A 14,973-nucleotide genomic window follows, 5' to 3' on the forward strand; every position below is an offset into this window, starting at 1 on the left:
TGAAAACTTTCATTGTTTTATTCTTGACTGCAGCTGTTTACAGAAATATAGTTGCGAGTATACAAATGTCCCAATAGAAGCAAAATATTTTTATTTTTTAATATTCAACAAGTTATCACAGGATAGCTAAAAACATAGATGCAAATAAAATATCCCCTCATAGAACAAACTGAAAACACCGGGTATCAGTGCTTTGAAAATCCCAACTACGAAAGCCATATACACAGAAATGCACAAAGGAATATCTGGTGCTACTTTCACATTGCAGGACAGGGGAAGAGGCAGCTCAGCGGCCGAGCAGTGCGCCAGGAGCCCATGGCAGAAAGGTGGGTAAAGCCACTCAACGATGCAGCTGGAGGTAGAGCTAGAGGTAGAAAGCTCTGCTCTGAAGGGGCTTGGAGCTTACTCCTTAATAATGAGCTCAAAACTTCAAATCGCCTCATTTCAAATAGTGTCCCGAATTTAAAAAAAAAAAGCTTCAGGAATACCATGGTCTAAGTGGGATACGGGAATGTTGTTCCCAGTTCTGCAACACCCAGAAGTGCCCTGACGCGGGGACAGCCACGCTCCTGCGTGGGGACCCCCAGACCCTCCCGTCTCGCCGAGGGGCAGGAGCAGCGGAGGCCACGCACGTGATGGGAACAGGGGGCCCCTTCGCTCACCCGAACCCTGGAGCAAACACACCCAAACAGGGGTTTTACAGCCGCTGCTGTGTGTCAGCTCTGAACCAAGAGCCTGCGGAGCGCCGGTGAGCGTCCCACAGCACGCAGGGAAATCCTCACCCTTGTCCCAGCACGCGTGAATGTTACCAGGCAATTTCACAAACTGTAACAGCAAAAATGACAGCTCTCTGGGAAGAGCAGAGGTCAGCCCTGCAAAGCGATGGCTCAAGGAGTAGGAATAAGGACCCTGGCTGTCGGTTTGGCAGAGGTGCTTTGCTAGAGCCTGTACCAGGACAGTGACGTCTGTCCATCAACCCCACGTCAAACCGCAGTGGAACACACCCCCTTCGGCACTAAGAGCTGTGGTGGGCTAAAGGCGTGCTGTTGATTTTATGATCTGGATTTTTTTGTAGAGAGTTTAATTTCTCACACAATCTGTAAGACATCAAGTCGGGGCAGGGTTCCTCACGGCTACAAACCAAGGAAAGCTGTCACCAGCTTTCAAGGAGAGAGTTGTCTAGATAGCAACTGTTGCAGTACAAAAGTCAGTAAAAAAAAAAAAACTTTAAAGATGCCTGGCCTTTATGAGAATGAAGAAGAGGAATGACAGATTAAGCTTCACTTTCCCGGTCCAAATGCAACCCAGCTGAGCAGCAGCCAGGACCCTTTGCTATTCAAGACAATGAATAACCTCCACCAGGAGAGAACTGCTGGTGTCAGTCCAGCTCCTCCGGAGCAACACAGCCCCCACCATTCCCTGTTGGCACGAGCTGACAGGAGACCGAGAAGGGAAAAGGTCCCAAAATCGGGAGTCGCTTGAGGGAAGCTGGCGGGGGAGCACGAGGCCGTGAGAGCCGGCACTGCTGCCGCCGCGCTCCCTCAGCCCATCCAGCGGGCAGGCTCTCAAGCAAGGCTGGCAGTCCTACTGCTTTGCTAAACACCGCATCTGGAGTTATTAATAAAAAAATATATAAAAATACAAAAGTGTACGGTTCTTTTCAACCCATGGATATTAGGGACATTCACAAGCAAAGCACGTTTCTGGAGCAACGTTACCAACAGCGCCACATGTACAGTACTGAAAGGTGTTATACAACTATTAATGAGTTCCTACAAAAACCTTGGTAAATAACCTCATACTAAGGAAAAGTAATATTATTTCAGGTTTATAAAAATGTAAATATAACAGTATTCTATGCATGTGTCTACTAATTATTTATAATAGGTACGATTCCGCTATATACATATATATAATCCTAGAATATACAGGCACCGCCTATTTACATACCTATACAGACTGTAAGAAAGGAAAAGCCTCTCCCCTGTGTAACCCCTCAGAGCCCCACACTCAACTAGAGAATTTTACAAGTACACTTGTACAGGAATTTATCTGCTGCTGCATTTTTCATTGTATCTAAACATTTATCCCATTTCCAACAGTGACCCTCTAGGCTCGCGTCCCAGCCCGCAGCGGCACGGACAGACGCGCCTGTTTGCGGGCTCAGGTGGCTGCTGCCATGTGCAATGGGCACAACTGCTCTGAACATGAACATAAGTGCTCACATCCCATCCCAAAAACTAATCCAGTTTGGAACAAAACCCCCAAACAAAGCATCTCAGTACTAGTTTCCTTTTAACTTCTAAAATGATAGAGCTGCCACCAGTCCTCTGGAACACAAACCACACCTATTCCTTGAAAATGAATTTTGCACTGATGAGAAGTCACCAGTGGTCAGTATTTCTCCTTCCCACCTTCCACCTACAACTCACAGCTCAGAGCACGCAGAGCAATTCATTCCCCTCGTCCTTGCTTCCACCACTCAGATAAATGTCCATGACCCCTCGTGCTCCTCTTTCTTGTAACTACCCTGAAGAAGTAACCCAACAGTTTACCATGCAGAGGCATGAGATCCAAAAACTGACAGTAAACTCTCTTAATGAATGTGCACGTGCATGCCTGCACGCACACGTACATACCTTTGAGGGAAACTATGTGTAGCCTTTTTAGTCCGGTAACAACTTTTTTGATTTTGCTTTTTAATAAATCACCTTTCCTGATACGCAAATACTGATTTAAACTCTGCTTTAAAGACAAATGCAAGCTTCTGACGTGTTTGCTATTCTTTCTGAAGACTCTGGAAAGATAATAGAAGTAGAAAAAAATCTGTTCAGACAAGTTTTTGGTTTAGAAACTATATCCTAAATCAAAATCACAGTAGAAGCTTTAAAAAAAAAAAGTTAAACTTATCTAAATTAGGGGAATGTCCACTGATACAGCTGCCCAGACTCAGTGCTTCCAGTAAAAAAACCTGCCAAAGTTACGCTTAACAGTTCATGCTTTTTTCTATCTTAAAAAAACTACATAGGAAGTAACCACCCTATCAGTAATTAAAAATGATTATAATAGAATGATTGGTGATTAAACCTCCACTTTGAAACAGCAAGGCTGAAATTACTTCTTGAAATATTTTTATGTTAAAATAGCAGCAAAGAACTCAGCTTGAATAACTGCTGAAAGACCAGACACTGAAGAGGCAATTAATAACAAATCATGGACTGGCTACTTAAGCACAAAGCACCAATCACTTCCTGCCAAAGGAGATGTTCAGTTAATAACTGGGTATTATGTGTTATTCAGATGGTTTCTATACACATTTATCACACACAGAGCGTATAAGCAGACAGAAGGGACGCAGCAGCCACAGCTCCCTCGATGTGCATCTGTGCCGATGAGGCGCTGCCCTGCGAGCACCAGGCACCACGGGTGCTCCCGGGGCACGTACCGCTGGGGAGTACAGCCCCCGCTGCACACGGAGGTTTAGATTTAATGATTCTCTTAACAGCGAGCTCAAGCAGCACAAAAAAAACCCCACCAAGATACAGAAAACCCATCCCAGCAATGCAGCTCTACACTTTTTCATTTTTCATCTTCTACACTTAATTGCTGCTTTGTGGATACGATAGTAACTTCCCCTTTATAATAAGGTCAGGAACTTTAAAGTTATAGAGACTAATGTCTCAGTATCTTCTTTCTCAACCAAAATGGACTAGACACGATGCCACCGCCTCACCTCTGCGGGCAAGCACTCCATCTGCTTGCAGCTTACAGGTGCACCAGTGTGCGCAAGCAGAGGAGTAAACACAGGGATTAAAAAAAGAAAAAATAAGTAAGAGTAAGCTCCAATTATCAACTGCTTAAATCACAGAAGTAAACATTCAGGACTCTGATAAAATACAGATGTGGCTCACACTGTTCTTGGGTCTTTCTGCCATGAAATCCTGCGGCCTGTCTTTAAGATCTTTACTGGTTTATCAAACCTCCCTTTAGCCTCGGTAACAGCTGTCTGCAGGCAGCAGCTCAGGCACTAATCAACCGCTGAGCAATCTCTTCATTCATAAGACAAATACTTTTTGTAACCAAATTACATGTTCAAAGTGTTGTACATTTAAACATTGACCTAAAATGAACAAGATAGATTCAATACAAGAAAAGAAAGGTGTTATCCCGAAGTGAAAAATGTGATAGCACAGCCCTTTTTTTTTTTTTACTTTTTTTTTTTTTTTACTATTTTTTTCTCTTCTCTTCATAAGCGACCTAAAATACACACACAATTCAAACATACCCTTCCCCTGGAGCTGTAGCAGTCTTGGTATGAAGTTCTCTTTTGGACACCCGTCTGGTTAAATGGAGAATTGGTCCCTGGTGACTTGGCACTGACCAACAGCACTTCAACGTAAGGACACACCCCTTCGGAACAACGGAACGAACGGAAGCAGCACACGAGCGAATTTATCATTCCTATTACTTCTTCTGTGTATGAAGGCTCCAGATGACACTCAACAGCTTGTTCTGGGACTGCCATCCTGCAGAAGCCGCCAGTTCATTTCCAAGTAACTGGCTATCAACTTCCACAGCCATCTGGAAGGTGTTTCGGTCCACAATTCTCAGTCTTCTACATAGCCTCATATAGCATTTAGTCAATGCTGTGAGATTGCTGTTTTCATGTCATGAACCATAACAAGTTTTTGTTAATATTTTGTCTTAGCAGGAAAAAAAAAAAAAAAAATCACAGAAAGAAAAAGTATGGTTCAGGGTTAAAGCAGCTCTGAACATTATGAAGCAGGGAATTCTTTTTATCATGATTAAAATTTTAAACATTTTAGCATAATCATAAATTAAGAGTTAAAACACAGAGGCGCTAGTAATAAAATATTAAATAGACAATGATAGTGGATAAAAGCTGAATGGCTCATTCTGAATGAAACCCCATTATTTTATATACGCCTAAATGCCTACGGGTTTCCTTACTAGATCGTATTGCTGAGTGACAGACACATCAAAACACACAGTGAAGCTTCTCATAGCCAGCTGGAACAATAAATTGCCTGATGGAATGGCGAGAGATGAACAAGTTATTTATGTTGCAAAAAGTACTTAAATACTCAATAAAGACATAACAAACCCCACCCCACCCCACTGTTATCAGACGCCACGTTGTGGTAGAACATCAGACAAACTCACAAATTTACCACAAAAATGTGTGGCAAAAAGAATATTTTATATATATGTATATATATAAATTTTTATATTTATGCCAATGTACTCACTCAGTACAAATAGCAAAATAGTATACCATTTCCTAAATACAAAATATAGCTTTCCAAAAAAATGAAACACACATTAGATATAAACCATCCAAAACTTGAACGATTGAAAACTGTATTCAAAATTAAATGACCCAGAGCAGGTCTCTTTCTGAAAAGTTCCCTTCATATCGGCAAGAAGCCTTACTACTGAAAACGTAATTCAATGCCTCTCAATGAGAGAGAGAAAGAGAGAGACAGAAAGAGAAAGTGAACGTTAGGACAGACTGACAAACAGGAAAATCCATTAAAACAAACAAAAACTCTACACGGCTCAACTAAGCACACGAGTTAAGGGAAAAACACACAGTAAACAGACTAGAGTAACTTAAAAACCATTTACAGACTATTCTTTGTTATTTAAAATAACAAAAATGAAAAATGACATGATACCAACTACACTCTACCAAGGCATAATAGCCATACGGGACAGCTGTTTGGCTCTAACTGCAGCAACAGCTTTCTACGTGCAGAAGGAGAAGAAACAAATATCTGAATGAGGCTGTAGTGAGATATCACAAAACTGTCTGGAGAGTTGGAGCACCCAAAAAATTCACACGCCTCACGATACAACTGCATGGTCTGGAGTGGGTTGTTTTTACATTCTGTAACATCAGTCTTTTTTTATTTTTTTTTTTTTTAACTGAAACATGACAATCTAGAAACTAGACTTGGGGGACTGTTGGTAGAAAAAAAGATCACTTCAAAACTGCAATGAGCTCAATATGCTACAAAGATGCAACAGCTCAGGATGAAGTGAAGTTTCCAAGAATGCTTAAAAATTATGTAATTTGCCCCCTACTTGGAGTAAAGTCAAGCTGAAGATTTACATCAGTAACAGCCGGAAAAATCACTGGTTAAGGGGGATTCCTGCATTTAGAAGGTGGTGGAGAAATTGCTTCCTCTCTCCTTAATCCTTGATTATTTCTCAAAGCTTCTACTGACTAAGCAATTTAATGCCACGGATTCCTAAAAGCTGCTTCTGATCTTTAAAGCCAGTAGGATATTTTTGTCTTTTTTAAAAATGCAATATGAAACTGAGGGAGAGGGAAGGAAAACCGTGAAAAGAACGAAAGGGAGAAGGCTGGTTTGAGAATGGCTAATGCAGCTTTACGGACTTCTAACCCAGTCAGAGATGCAGAGGAGTTCCTTCCTCAGCCAGGCTTTTCAAGTTGAAGGTATTTTAGAGGATAAGATTTTAAGAGCAAAATTTCACTGGAAGTTCCCCTTCATTTCCACATTTCATTAGAGCCACCAAACCCTCGCTCTATGTACAGTTACATGTAAGAGACATGGAAAACCGTTACATCACATTCTCAGATGGGAAGCACCCACCCCTGGCTATCTACAGCAGCACGCAAGTCTCTGCTTGTTTATTACAGTTATCAATATTTTCCATTACTGAAATTAACAAATTGCAGTATTAGCTCTCCCTCTCAACTGCAAAACACATGATCCCTTCACTCACTGACAGCCATGAGTCATGGCTCATGTCACAAGCATTTGATGTTTCTGCTTCACAAGCTTTTCTAGTCAAAAGAGGGATGTGAAGGAGGAAGAGGAGGAAAAAGTAAACGTGGTAACACCTTCTAACAACAATATTACCTTCTAACAACAATAACAACTGACCAGGTATGCTTTAAATTCAAAGAGCACCCCGCTGTTGATGAGGTGGAGGAATCTGGTAACAGTACAATTCCATGCCCTAGTAAACCAAAGCATAGCTTTTCAGCATTATTGGCACTACAAATCCCAAATACTATGGTCATAGCCTTAGGTGCTAGACACTGCAATTGGCCACGTGTGTGCTCTTTAGAGAAGAGGGCCACTTTTTGACAGAAGCAATCAGTTCCACACAGCCTAATCCAGAGTTGGAAGGTCTGAGAGGATCTGGGAAATCATCACTTTTTTTCTTCACAGAATTTCTGCAGGAAAAAACAAGCAAGCAAAAAAGTTAGGCATAACTAAAGTCATCCTCTTAGTTCTACGTAGTTCCTTCATCTTGAAAGTGGTCTTCACAAGCAGGCATGAAACTGTGAGTATCAGAGCGCAGCACTCTCACAGAGCCTGATTACTTTCCTTCCACTCCGTCTTGTCTTTTATTAATGTTGGTGGTTTTGTTTTTAAAGTTCGCAACTTCATATATAAAACAGTTTAGATTAAAAAATGAAGTGTATCACTTAAGTGAAACTTCTGGGGGATTTAGCACAGCAACACGGTTAACTAGAGCCAAGTTACACACTGTGGACAATACAAGATTCCAGAGTCCTCCTGGCTCTTGGTTCTCATTTGTAGTCAAAGTCTCTTTCACCTCTCAGAAAAAGGCACCTTCTAAAAGCAAATGTTTCCTAGTAACAGCTGATGGCGTCAGCTCATTTTTAACAAAGGCTCAGCATGTGGCACTCTCAATAGCCGCCATATTCTACCAAAACTTGTTTGTGCATTACGTTATTGTAACCCAGGGGGCAACTTCAGAATAGTGCAGACTTGGGGTGTTATTTACTAAACAAGCCTTAATTTTTTAACTACAGTCTTATTTTATAATGCTTTTATCTGCCAAGCTGACAGTGATCTACTCCCCATCCTAATAAAGTACCAGACTAACAGCAGATGACAAAACAACAGCAGTTGAGCAACAAGACCCAGTCTCAACCATTCCATACAAATTCTGGCCTCTGACTGTTTTTAATAACTCTTCATTCTAGCCCACTGTATTATGTTCTTAATTCAGCACTACTGGTATTTTAGCTGACCTCTTAAAGCATGGTGATACACTGAAGTAAAGCCTTCCTGAACAAAAGTATGTAGGAAAGAACCCAGAAACCCAAACGCATTACTTACTTAACTAATTAAAACGAGCCAGCCATATTGTTCCCCTGGTTTTGCAACGACACAAGCAGATCATCTATTTTCTCAATATTCTGATTGGTTGCCATAGCTGAAGGTAGCGGAGAAGTCTCTGATATCTGCTGGGAGAGAAGCGTTGGCACTGCTGCTTGCCCTTCGCTCTGGGGCTGACCCGGCTGACTTATAGCCATCAGCTCCTCCGGCAACGTGGCTGGTCCTGAAGTCAGCAGCTGGCCACAGTCTGTTAAGCAGAAAGTGAAGAAAAAAGGACCATTTAAATTAACACATGCAGTGAATTAGCCAACTTTACATATATCCACACTGACCATAAAATGTGTAGAAAGTTACACGCACTTTTGCTCACAACCACCTCTGCGCGCTGCCCTGCAGGGTATGAGCAGAGGTCAAGGTGTGTGTACACAGTGAATCCACGGATCTGCATTACAACCGAACACTACCAGCACCCCAGAGGACAACGCCTAGCTAGAAAAACAAAATGCATAACCTAAGTGTTGAACATGCCCATCCTTTGCCTGCCTTAATTACAGAGGCGCTTTTTCAGCTCAGCCAAGGTATCCACTAGCTCCTTCTATCAATCTGCAAACTGTGTCTCATCTCCTGCCATCAGCATTATCTTCGGCTTCACAGGAAGGCCTGGCTGCTACGGCCTGTCACGGCACTCGGACAGCGGCACAGACCGAGCTACAGCTTTCTGTCCAGACCTTTCCTAAGCTGCTGTAACCACCATCTGCATCTGTTACGTCTGGAGCTTCACAGGTACGTGCAGCCCTTTACAGACAGATCAGAGGATCGACGTCCCAAAGAACCTACCATAGAGGCTACATTCAGAGACGAGATATGGAAAAGTGCAGGCTTACAAAGTTACAGGGGTCACAAATACACTTCAACAGACACTTCTCTGGACTACACAGCTTCAAAAATCTTTGCTTTCCTTCAACAATGTGTGGAGAAAGCCACTGCATAAACTGTGGAAACCAAATGCAGCAAGAGAAAGATTAGTGGAGCTGTCTTAAAAGAGCATGAGTTTTTTTGTTTTTTTTAAACATGTGTGTACATGTATTTTATATATTATTTGCATGTGTTATTATTAATAGTTTAGATATATTTTATCAATACTTATTTCTATATAGACATACACACACTTAGGTATTTAAGCCAAGAGTTCTCATGCAAAATCAGCAACATTCAGAGCAACACAATGAGTATGTATATTCTCAACTGTAGTGCTACATTACTTATTCCAGAATTATTTTTTTCTTTTAAATATCTTAGAATTGAACAATCATGTCTTGTGGACTCCAATGAGTAGCTCTTCTAAATTGTAAACTCAGAACTGGGCATCTATCACTTACTGTTCTGAATGCCAAACAGGAATATTCCTGATGTCTGCTGAGATGAAGCAGGAGAATTCTGCAGCTGGTTGATGGCACCTCCTGCTGTGTTGTGAAATAAAGCAGCCTGTTGCTGTGGAGGCGAAGCAGTTCCTTGCATTCCTGCCATGCTGTTCTGAGAAGAGTACATAGGGGACTGCTGCAGCTCTTGCTGGCTCATACTGTTCTGCAAGGCAGACATGGAAGCTGAGGAGATGAAGAGGGTGACTTGTTGCTCTTGAGAACTTGGTGACCCTTGGACCAGCTGAATCTGGGGTGAGTTATGGAAGATGGTTGGCTGCTGCGCTTCAGCCTGGCTGGATCCCGGGTTCTGAAGAGAAGACACTGTGGTCTGACTCTGGAACTGCATGGGCTGCTGCTCCTGGTTCATTGATGCCATGTTAGTCTGTGGATGAAAAATGGACTGGCCTTGTTGCTCCTGATTGGTGACTGGGTTTTGATTTGGATTGAAAATCATGTTCTGCTTTTGAGAAGCAATCGTACTCATTGCATTTTGATTACTGAACATCATGTTCTGCTGTTGCTGCTGCTGCTGCTCTTGCGATGGAGGACTACTCTGAATAGCAACTATTGAATGCTGAGGCTGGAAGATAGCTCCCTGTTGGTTCTGGGGAATTGAACTGGACTGGATGGAGCCTAACGACACTTGAGACTGAAACAAACCCTGCTGAGCAGGCTGAGTCTGGGGCTGTTCTTGGGGAAGCATAGAACTCTGGATATGAGAGATCTGTGTCTGCTGTTGGAAGGAAGTCTGCTGTTCAGTGTTTGTTGCCGTCTGAAGAGGAGAAATGGAATTGGGGCTTGTAAAGAACGACATCTGCTCTTCCTGAGTCGCAGCGTTGCTCATTGAACTCTGGGAGAGGAACATGTTGGCAGACTGCTGGTCTTGAGGAACTGAAGAGCTCTGCAACACGCCCATGGCGCTCTGCGAGTGGAACATCGGGGGCTGCAGCTGGTCTGAGGAATTAGTACTGGTCTGGTTGTGGACAATGGAATTCGGACTGTGAAAAAGAGAGCCTTGTGTTTCCTGTGATATATTCTGAGTATCACCAATAGGATTCTGAGAGTGAAAAAGCTGAGCTTGTGAATGTGGAGACTGCTGCATAAAGCTGCCTGACTGAATAGACATGATTTCTCCGCCTTGCTGGAACAGACCACCTCCTTGTTGTTGAGTTCCACTTGCCTGAACAGTCATCATGGTTTTAGTAGATGAAAAGAGATTAACTTGAGATTGACCTTCTCCACCATGCTGCATTTGAACCATGGTCTGAAATACAGTATTTTGCATCTGCTTACTCTGTCCTGAAGCCTCTTCTCCATCTGCAGAATTTGATGCCTGAAACATAGTAGGCCCGTTGTTGGAGACCTGCTGCTGAGCAGTAGGAGTAGTCTCACTTCCAGAAACACCAGGAGATGAAGAGAATAATTCACACTGCATTTGCATGTCTTCGCTTGTGGATAACCCACTCATTATGTGAGAAGCCTGCTGGTAAACAGGGGACTGTTGGAGGGCTCCGTTCCCTGACGTTGTTGAAGAGAACAAATCAGACTGCATCTGCGTGGCAGCCTGGCAAATGTTCTGCTGGATTCCCATCACCATTGCTGCAGAAGTCTCCATCGGCTGCTGCTGCTGCTGCTGTTGTTGTTGCTGTTGATTGGACAATGCGTTTTCAGGCTGGGAGTGAACATTTTCAGCTCGTCCAGGCAAAAGGTTCTCTGGTCTGGAATGAACAGCTGTGTCTGATGAGGAAAATATCCCAGGATTTACACTATTTTGTATCTGGCTAACTTGCTGAAAGATATCTGCATTTAGCTGATCTTGAACATCCTCGCTGCTGTCTGAACCAGAAAATAAGACAGAAGACAACTGCTGTTGAGCTTCCAATACCTGTTGCACCAAGTCAACGTTTCTATTGCTGCCAGTGGCAGTGTTTGTTGGAAAATTTCCAGCTTGCAGTTGCTGTATAGTGTTCTGTAACTGACTCACGCCACTTGCTGAGGAGAAAATACTTGATGAAATCTGTTGCTGCAATGCCTGTGCTGGTTCTGCGAGTGTTGACTGTTGTTGTTGTGATGCATCAGTTAATTGTGACAAAGTGACTACTGTGCCATCTGACTGCAAGACCTCCCTGGTTTGGGAATCTCTTGTTTGGAACTGTGCAGCTTGCTGCAATAATGCATCGCTGTTCTGCAGCTGACCTGGAGTAGAGACTGATGAAAAGCTACCAGGCTGGGAAATGTCCTGCGTTTGGATAGTCGTTAGTGTCTCTGGGTTATACACCTTCGGCTGTATTTGCTGCTGGTTTTCGTTTTCAGAAGGTAAATGGGAAGCAGAAGTTGATATGCCGGACATACTGTTTTCCAATGTTTGTTGAGTTGGTCCAACCACATTTGAAGCCTGTGAAAAGCAATACATTAAGCAATTTGTAAGCTTTCTCAGGTTATGCTTATAAAGTTTCCACCAATCCACTACATTCAGGAAAGATCAGATGGCAGATCTGATGGCTACGGTTCTCTCCATACATAACCAAACAAGTCAACAAGTGACTAGTGGTGAAAATGCTACTTCAAGGAAGGAGTCAAGGTACAATTTAATGAAAGCAATGCTAGGAAGTGATTACAATCATATTCTTACAGTAATTTACTCGTTCTGTGTCACAGGACAAGAAGAAATCATCACAGTACCACTAACCAATCAAGCTGTTTGAATGCAGGAACAAGGTAAGTTACTTGCAAAGGAAATTGTTATTTTAATCATGCTCTGTGATCATGTGTTTTGCCCAGACTGATCTCAGACGTGACATTTTCCCTGTGTGTTCCTCTTCTCCACTACTAGAGCATGGACTGATAGACAGATGTAACTAAGACTATTAAAGCTACTGTCTTCAGATCACAGTCAAACTTACCTTGAAGACAGGGGGAGATCTTTTTTCTGCACTTACTTCCATTGGAGCCACATCTTCAATCTTAATCATACTGCTTGGCATGAGTGGAGTTATCAAGGCACTAGGAAGAATGTTCACCTTCTCCAGACTACCACCAGTGGCCTTCACTGCTGCAGTCACAAAGAAAAATGAAAGGAAGAAAAATATAAGGTTAACATTCACCGTGCAAAGAGTGGGTTTCTAGTGGCAGCCTGCTTCCCATTTCACTTCTCAGCCCTACCGTAAGAGCTCTCATCCTTGTGTAAGATGCTGATATGCTGAGAGATCATTGCGAACACCTCAATACTTCAGATAACCCCAGAAAACCTGAAACCTTCAAAGGTTATTTTTAAGACTAACAGCAATGTCATAGTTTTGTTTTTCTTCTATTTTCTATCTTTCTAGACCAGGACAGCCATCCACCAACTGCTTAAACTAAAAATGTTAAATATTATTTTCTGTCTTCAGCAATAAATTCTCAGCCATCAGTATGGCAACAGTTGTCAAGGTACCAACAGCCAAATAAACTCCTTCCCTCCCGTTAATTCTCAGGTTTGGGTGGCTCCAGAAATCCAAGCCCCATGACCTGACGTGCTGGGCTGTGCTGCTGGCAGCACATGCAATTTAAGTGAGACTATTCTAAAAGACGCCTGCTTCAGGACAGCTAGTCATACAGTGTATTTAAAGACAGCAGTCAGTATTTTCCTATACCACAGTCACAATTTGGAACCTTTTCTATGTGCTTAATCACGTTGTATTCATGAGAAACAATAAAAAAAAGTATGTAATTAAAAAACATCCCAGTGGTATACAGATTATATTCTAGCGATGGTATGTTTGTTCACAGTGACATATTTGGTTAGAAGAATGAAAAATAAGTAGTGCGATTAATAATGAAAAAGAAGTTTCAAAAGCAGAGAAAGTTGGTTTTGGTCTTTTACAATGTTTTTGTAATACACTTAGTTTAGAACTTCTGAATAGTTAGCATCTTATCAAGGCATACACACCCTCTTTCCCTTTTCTCCCAAAGCTGGAAACTGAAACCATCATTAACCACTTAAGAACAATGCTCCAGCACTACCCCAGTGTTAGAAGGCAAAGACCTGAACTACACGGTTGTCCAGACACCCCATCTTCCTCAGGTTTTACAGAACACCTTCAAATTATACATTTGTTGTCTTGAAACCTAACTTGCCATTGAAGTCCGTCAAACCTGCAGATGCTTAAAATGTTACAGCTAAGAATCTGTAATGGCTTTGGGAAGCCACGTTTTGGCTTTTTACATATGCAGATGTTGTTATTGAAATTATTTTAAGGAATATGCACAGATACCTGAGACAAAGATTAAAATTGCCCGTGACAGGAAGAGCAAGGCCTTGTAGCTCAATACATAACTGTACACGTCCCTGGCAGCAACAGTCCCTTCTGCCTGTCCAGGGCTGCTGGAAATGATGCCACTTAAGAAGTTATGAATTCCAGGATTTTGCTCCCAGTGAAAGGAAACAGGAAGGAAGAAGCAACCCCCTGGATCCCCACCTGGCCTTATTTCAGAACAGTGAGGGAGGACGGGCCGGGACATATGCAGAGACAAAGTACATAAACAAAACTGTCTGACCTCTGGTTCATGATCAATCTAGAGCAGAATAGGTACAGGAATGAACCATCAAAAAGAGGTGGCTAGCAGAAAACCCACACAAGAAAGTCAGTCAAGGTTTATTGCATAAATTAAATGGAGGACATGAAGCAATGGAAATAGCACACTGAGTTGTTATGAGCTGCTGTTCTCCTGAAGCAGCTGGTACCTGCCCTTGGTTAAGCCTCCACACTACATTAGATGGATGCCAGGCTTGCCCTGATACATTAGTTATTATTTTCCTCATCTTTTTAATCTTGCTACTAGAAGTCTTACCAGTCCTTTTATCAGCTTGTTTCATTGCCCTAAATATTTTTGCATATTTCTCCCCCAAATATTCTCTGCAGGTTTAAACTCATCATATCTTGCATTATCCTCCCTAACAAGTTGTAAAACCAACTTGTCAATATATCCCCTGCCAAGACCAAGCTATTAACTTCAAACATGAGCTTCATGATTTTAACCTGAAGCCATGGATTCCTATCGAACTTGTGATCACATTGTTAATTTGCTTATCTTTCAACCTGCTTTCACCAGAGCAGGCTATGGAAATTTCCATTAACCTTTGTGCACTACCATAGTTTTAGCAGTCAACTAACAAACATTTCCTTCCTCTACTTTATTTCAATATTGGAAGGATCAATTCACTTCACACTTCAAAACCAGGCAAACCTAAAACTTGCTACCTTGGAACAAAGTGACAAACTTCGCATGGACAGAATGGTCAGGGGAAAAAAAAAAACCAACTCACTGAAAGGAATAAGTTGAAATGGCCAGAATTAGCATTCTTAACTAGAGCCACTGAGAGCAGTCTTATAAAGCCACTGGACAGCTTCCGAAAAATACCAAGT

General features: G+C 42.2%; 1 protein-coding gene across 7 annotated transcripts in view; it reads right to left on the reverse strand.

The window, feature by feature from the left end:
• Positions 1-14,973, reverse strand: part of NFAT5 (nuclear factor of activated T cells 5) — a 72,247-nt gene continuing 57,274 nt past the window's right edge. For 5 of the 7 annotated variants that reach the window (XM_074839602.1, XM_074839601.1, XM_074839606.1 and 2 more), the window contains 4 exons: positions 12,472-12,620; positions 9,527-11,963; positions 8,148-8,394; positions 1-7,231 (listed from right to left, as the gene is read on the reverse strand). In XM_074839602.1, coding sequence (XP_074695703.1) covers positions 8,156-8,394; positions 9,527-11,963; positions 12,472-12,620 — 2,825 coding nt within the window. In that variant the 3' untranslated portion in view covers positions 1-7,231; positions 8,148-8,155. The remainder of the gene's footprint in view (positions 7,232-8,147; positions 8,395-9,526; positions 11,964-12,471; positions 12,621-14,973) is intronic. The other 2 variants (XM_074839605.1, XM_074839604.1) reach the window with 1 other exon arrangement.

Source organism: Strix aluco, chromosome 14, assembly GCF_031877795.1.
Source record: "Strix aluco isolate bStrAlu1 chromosome 14, bStrAlu1.hap1, whole genome shotgun sequence".
Taxonomy (NCBI): Eukaryota; Metazoa; Chordata; class Aves; order Strigiformes; family Strigidae; genus Strix; species Strix aluco.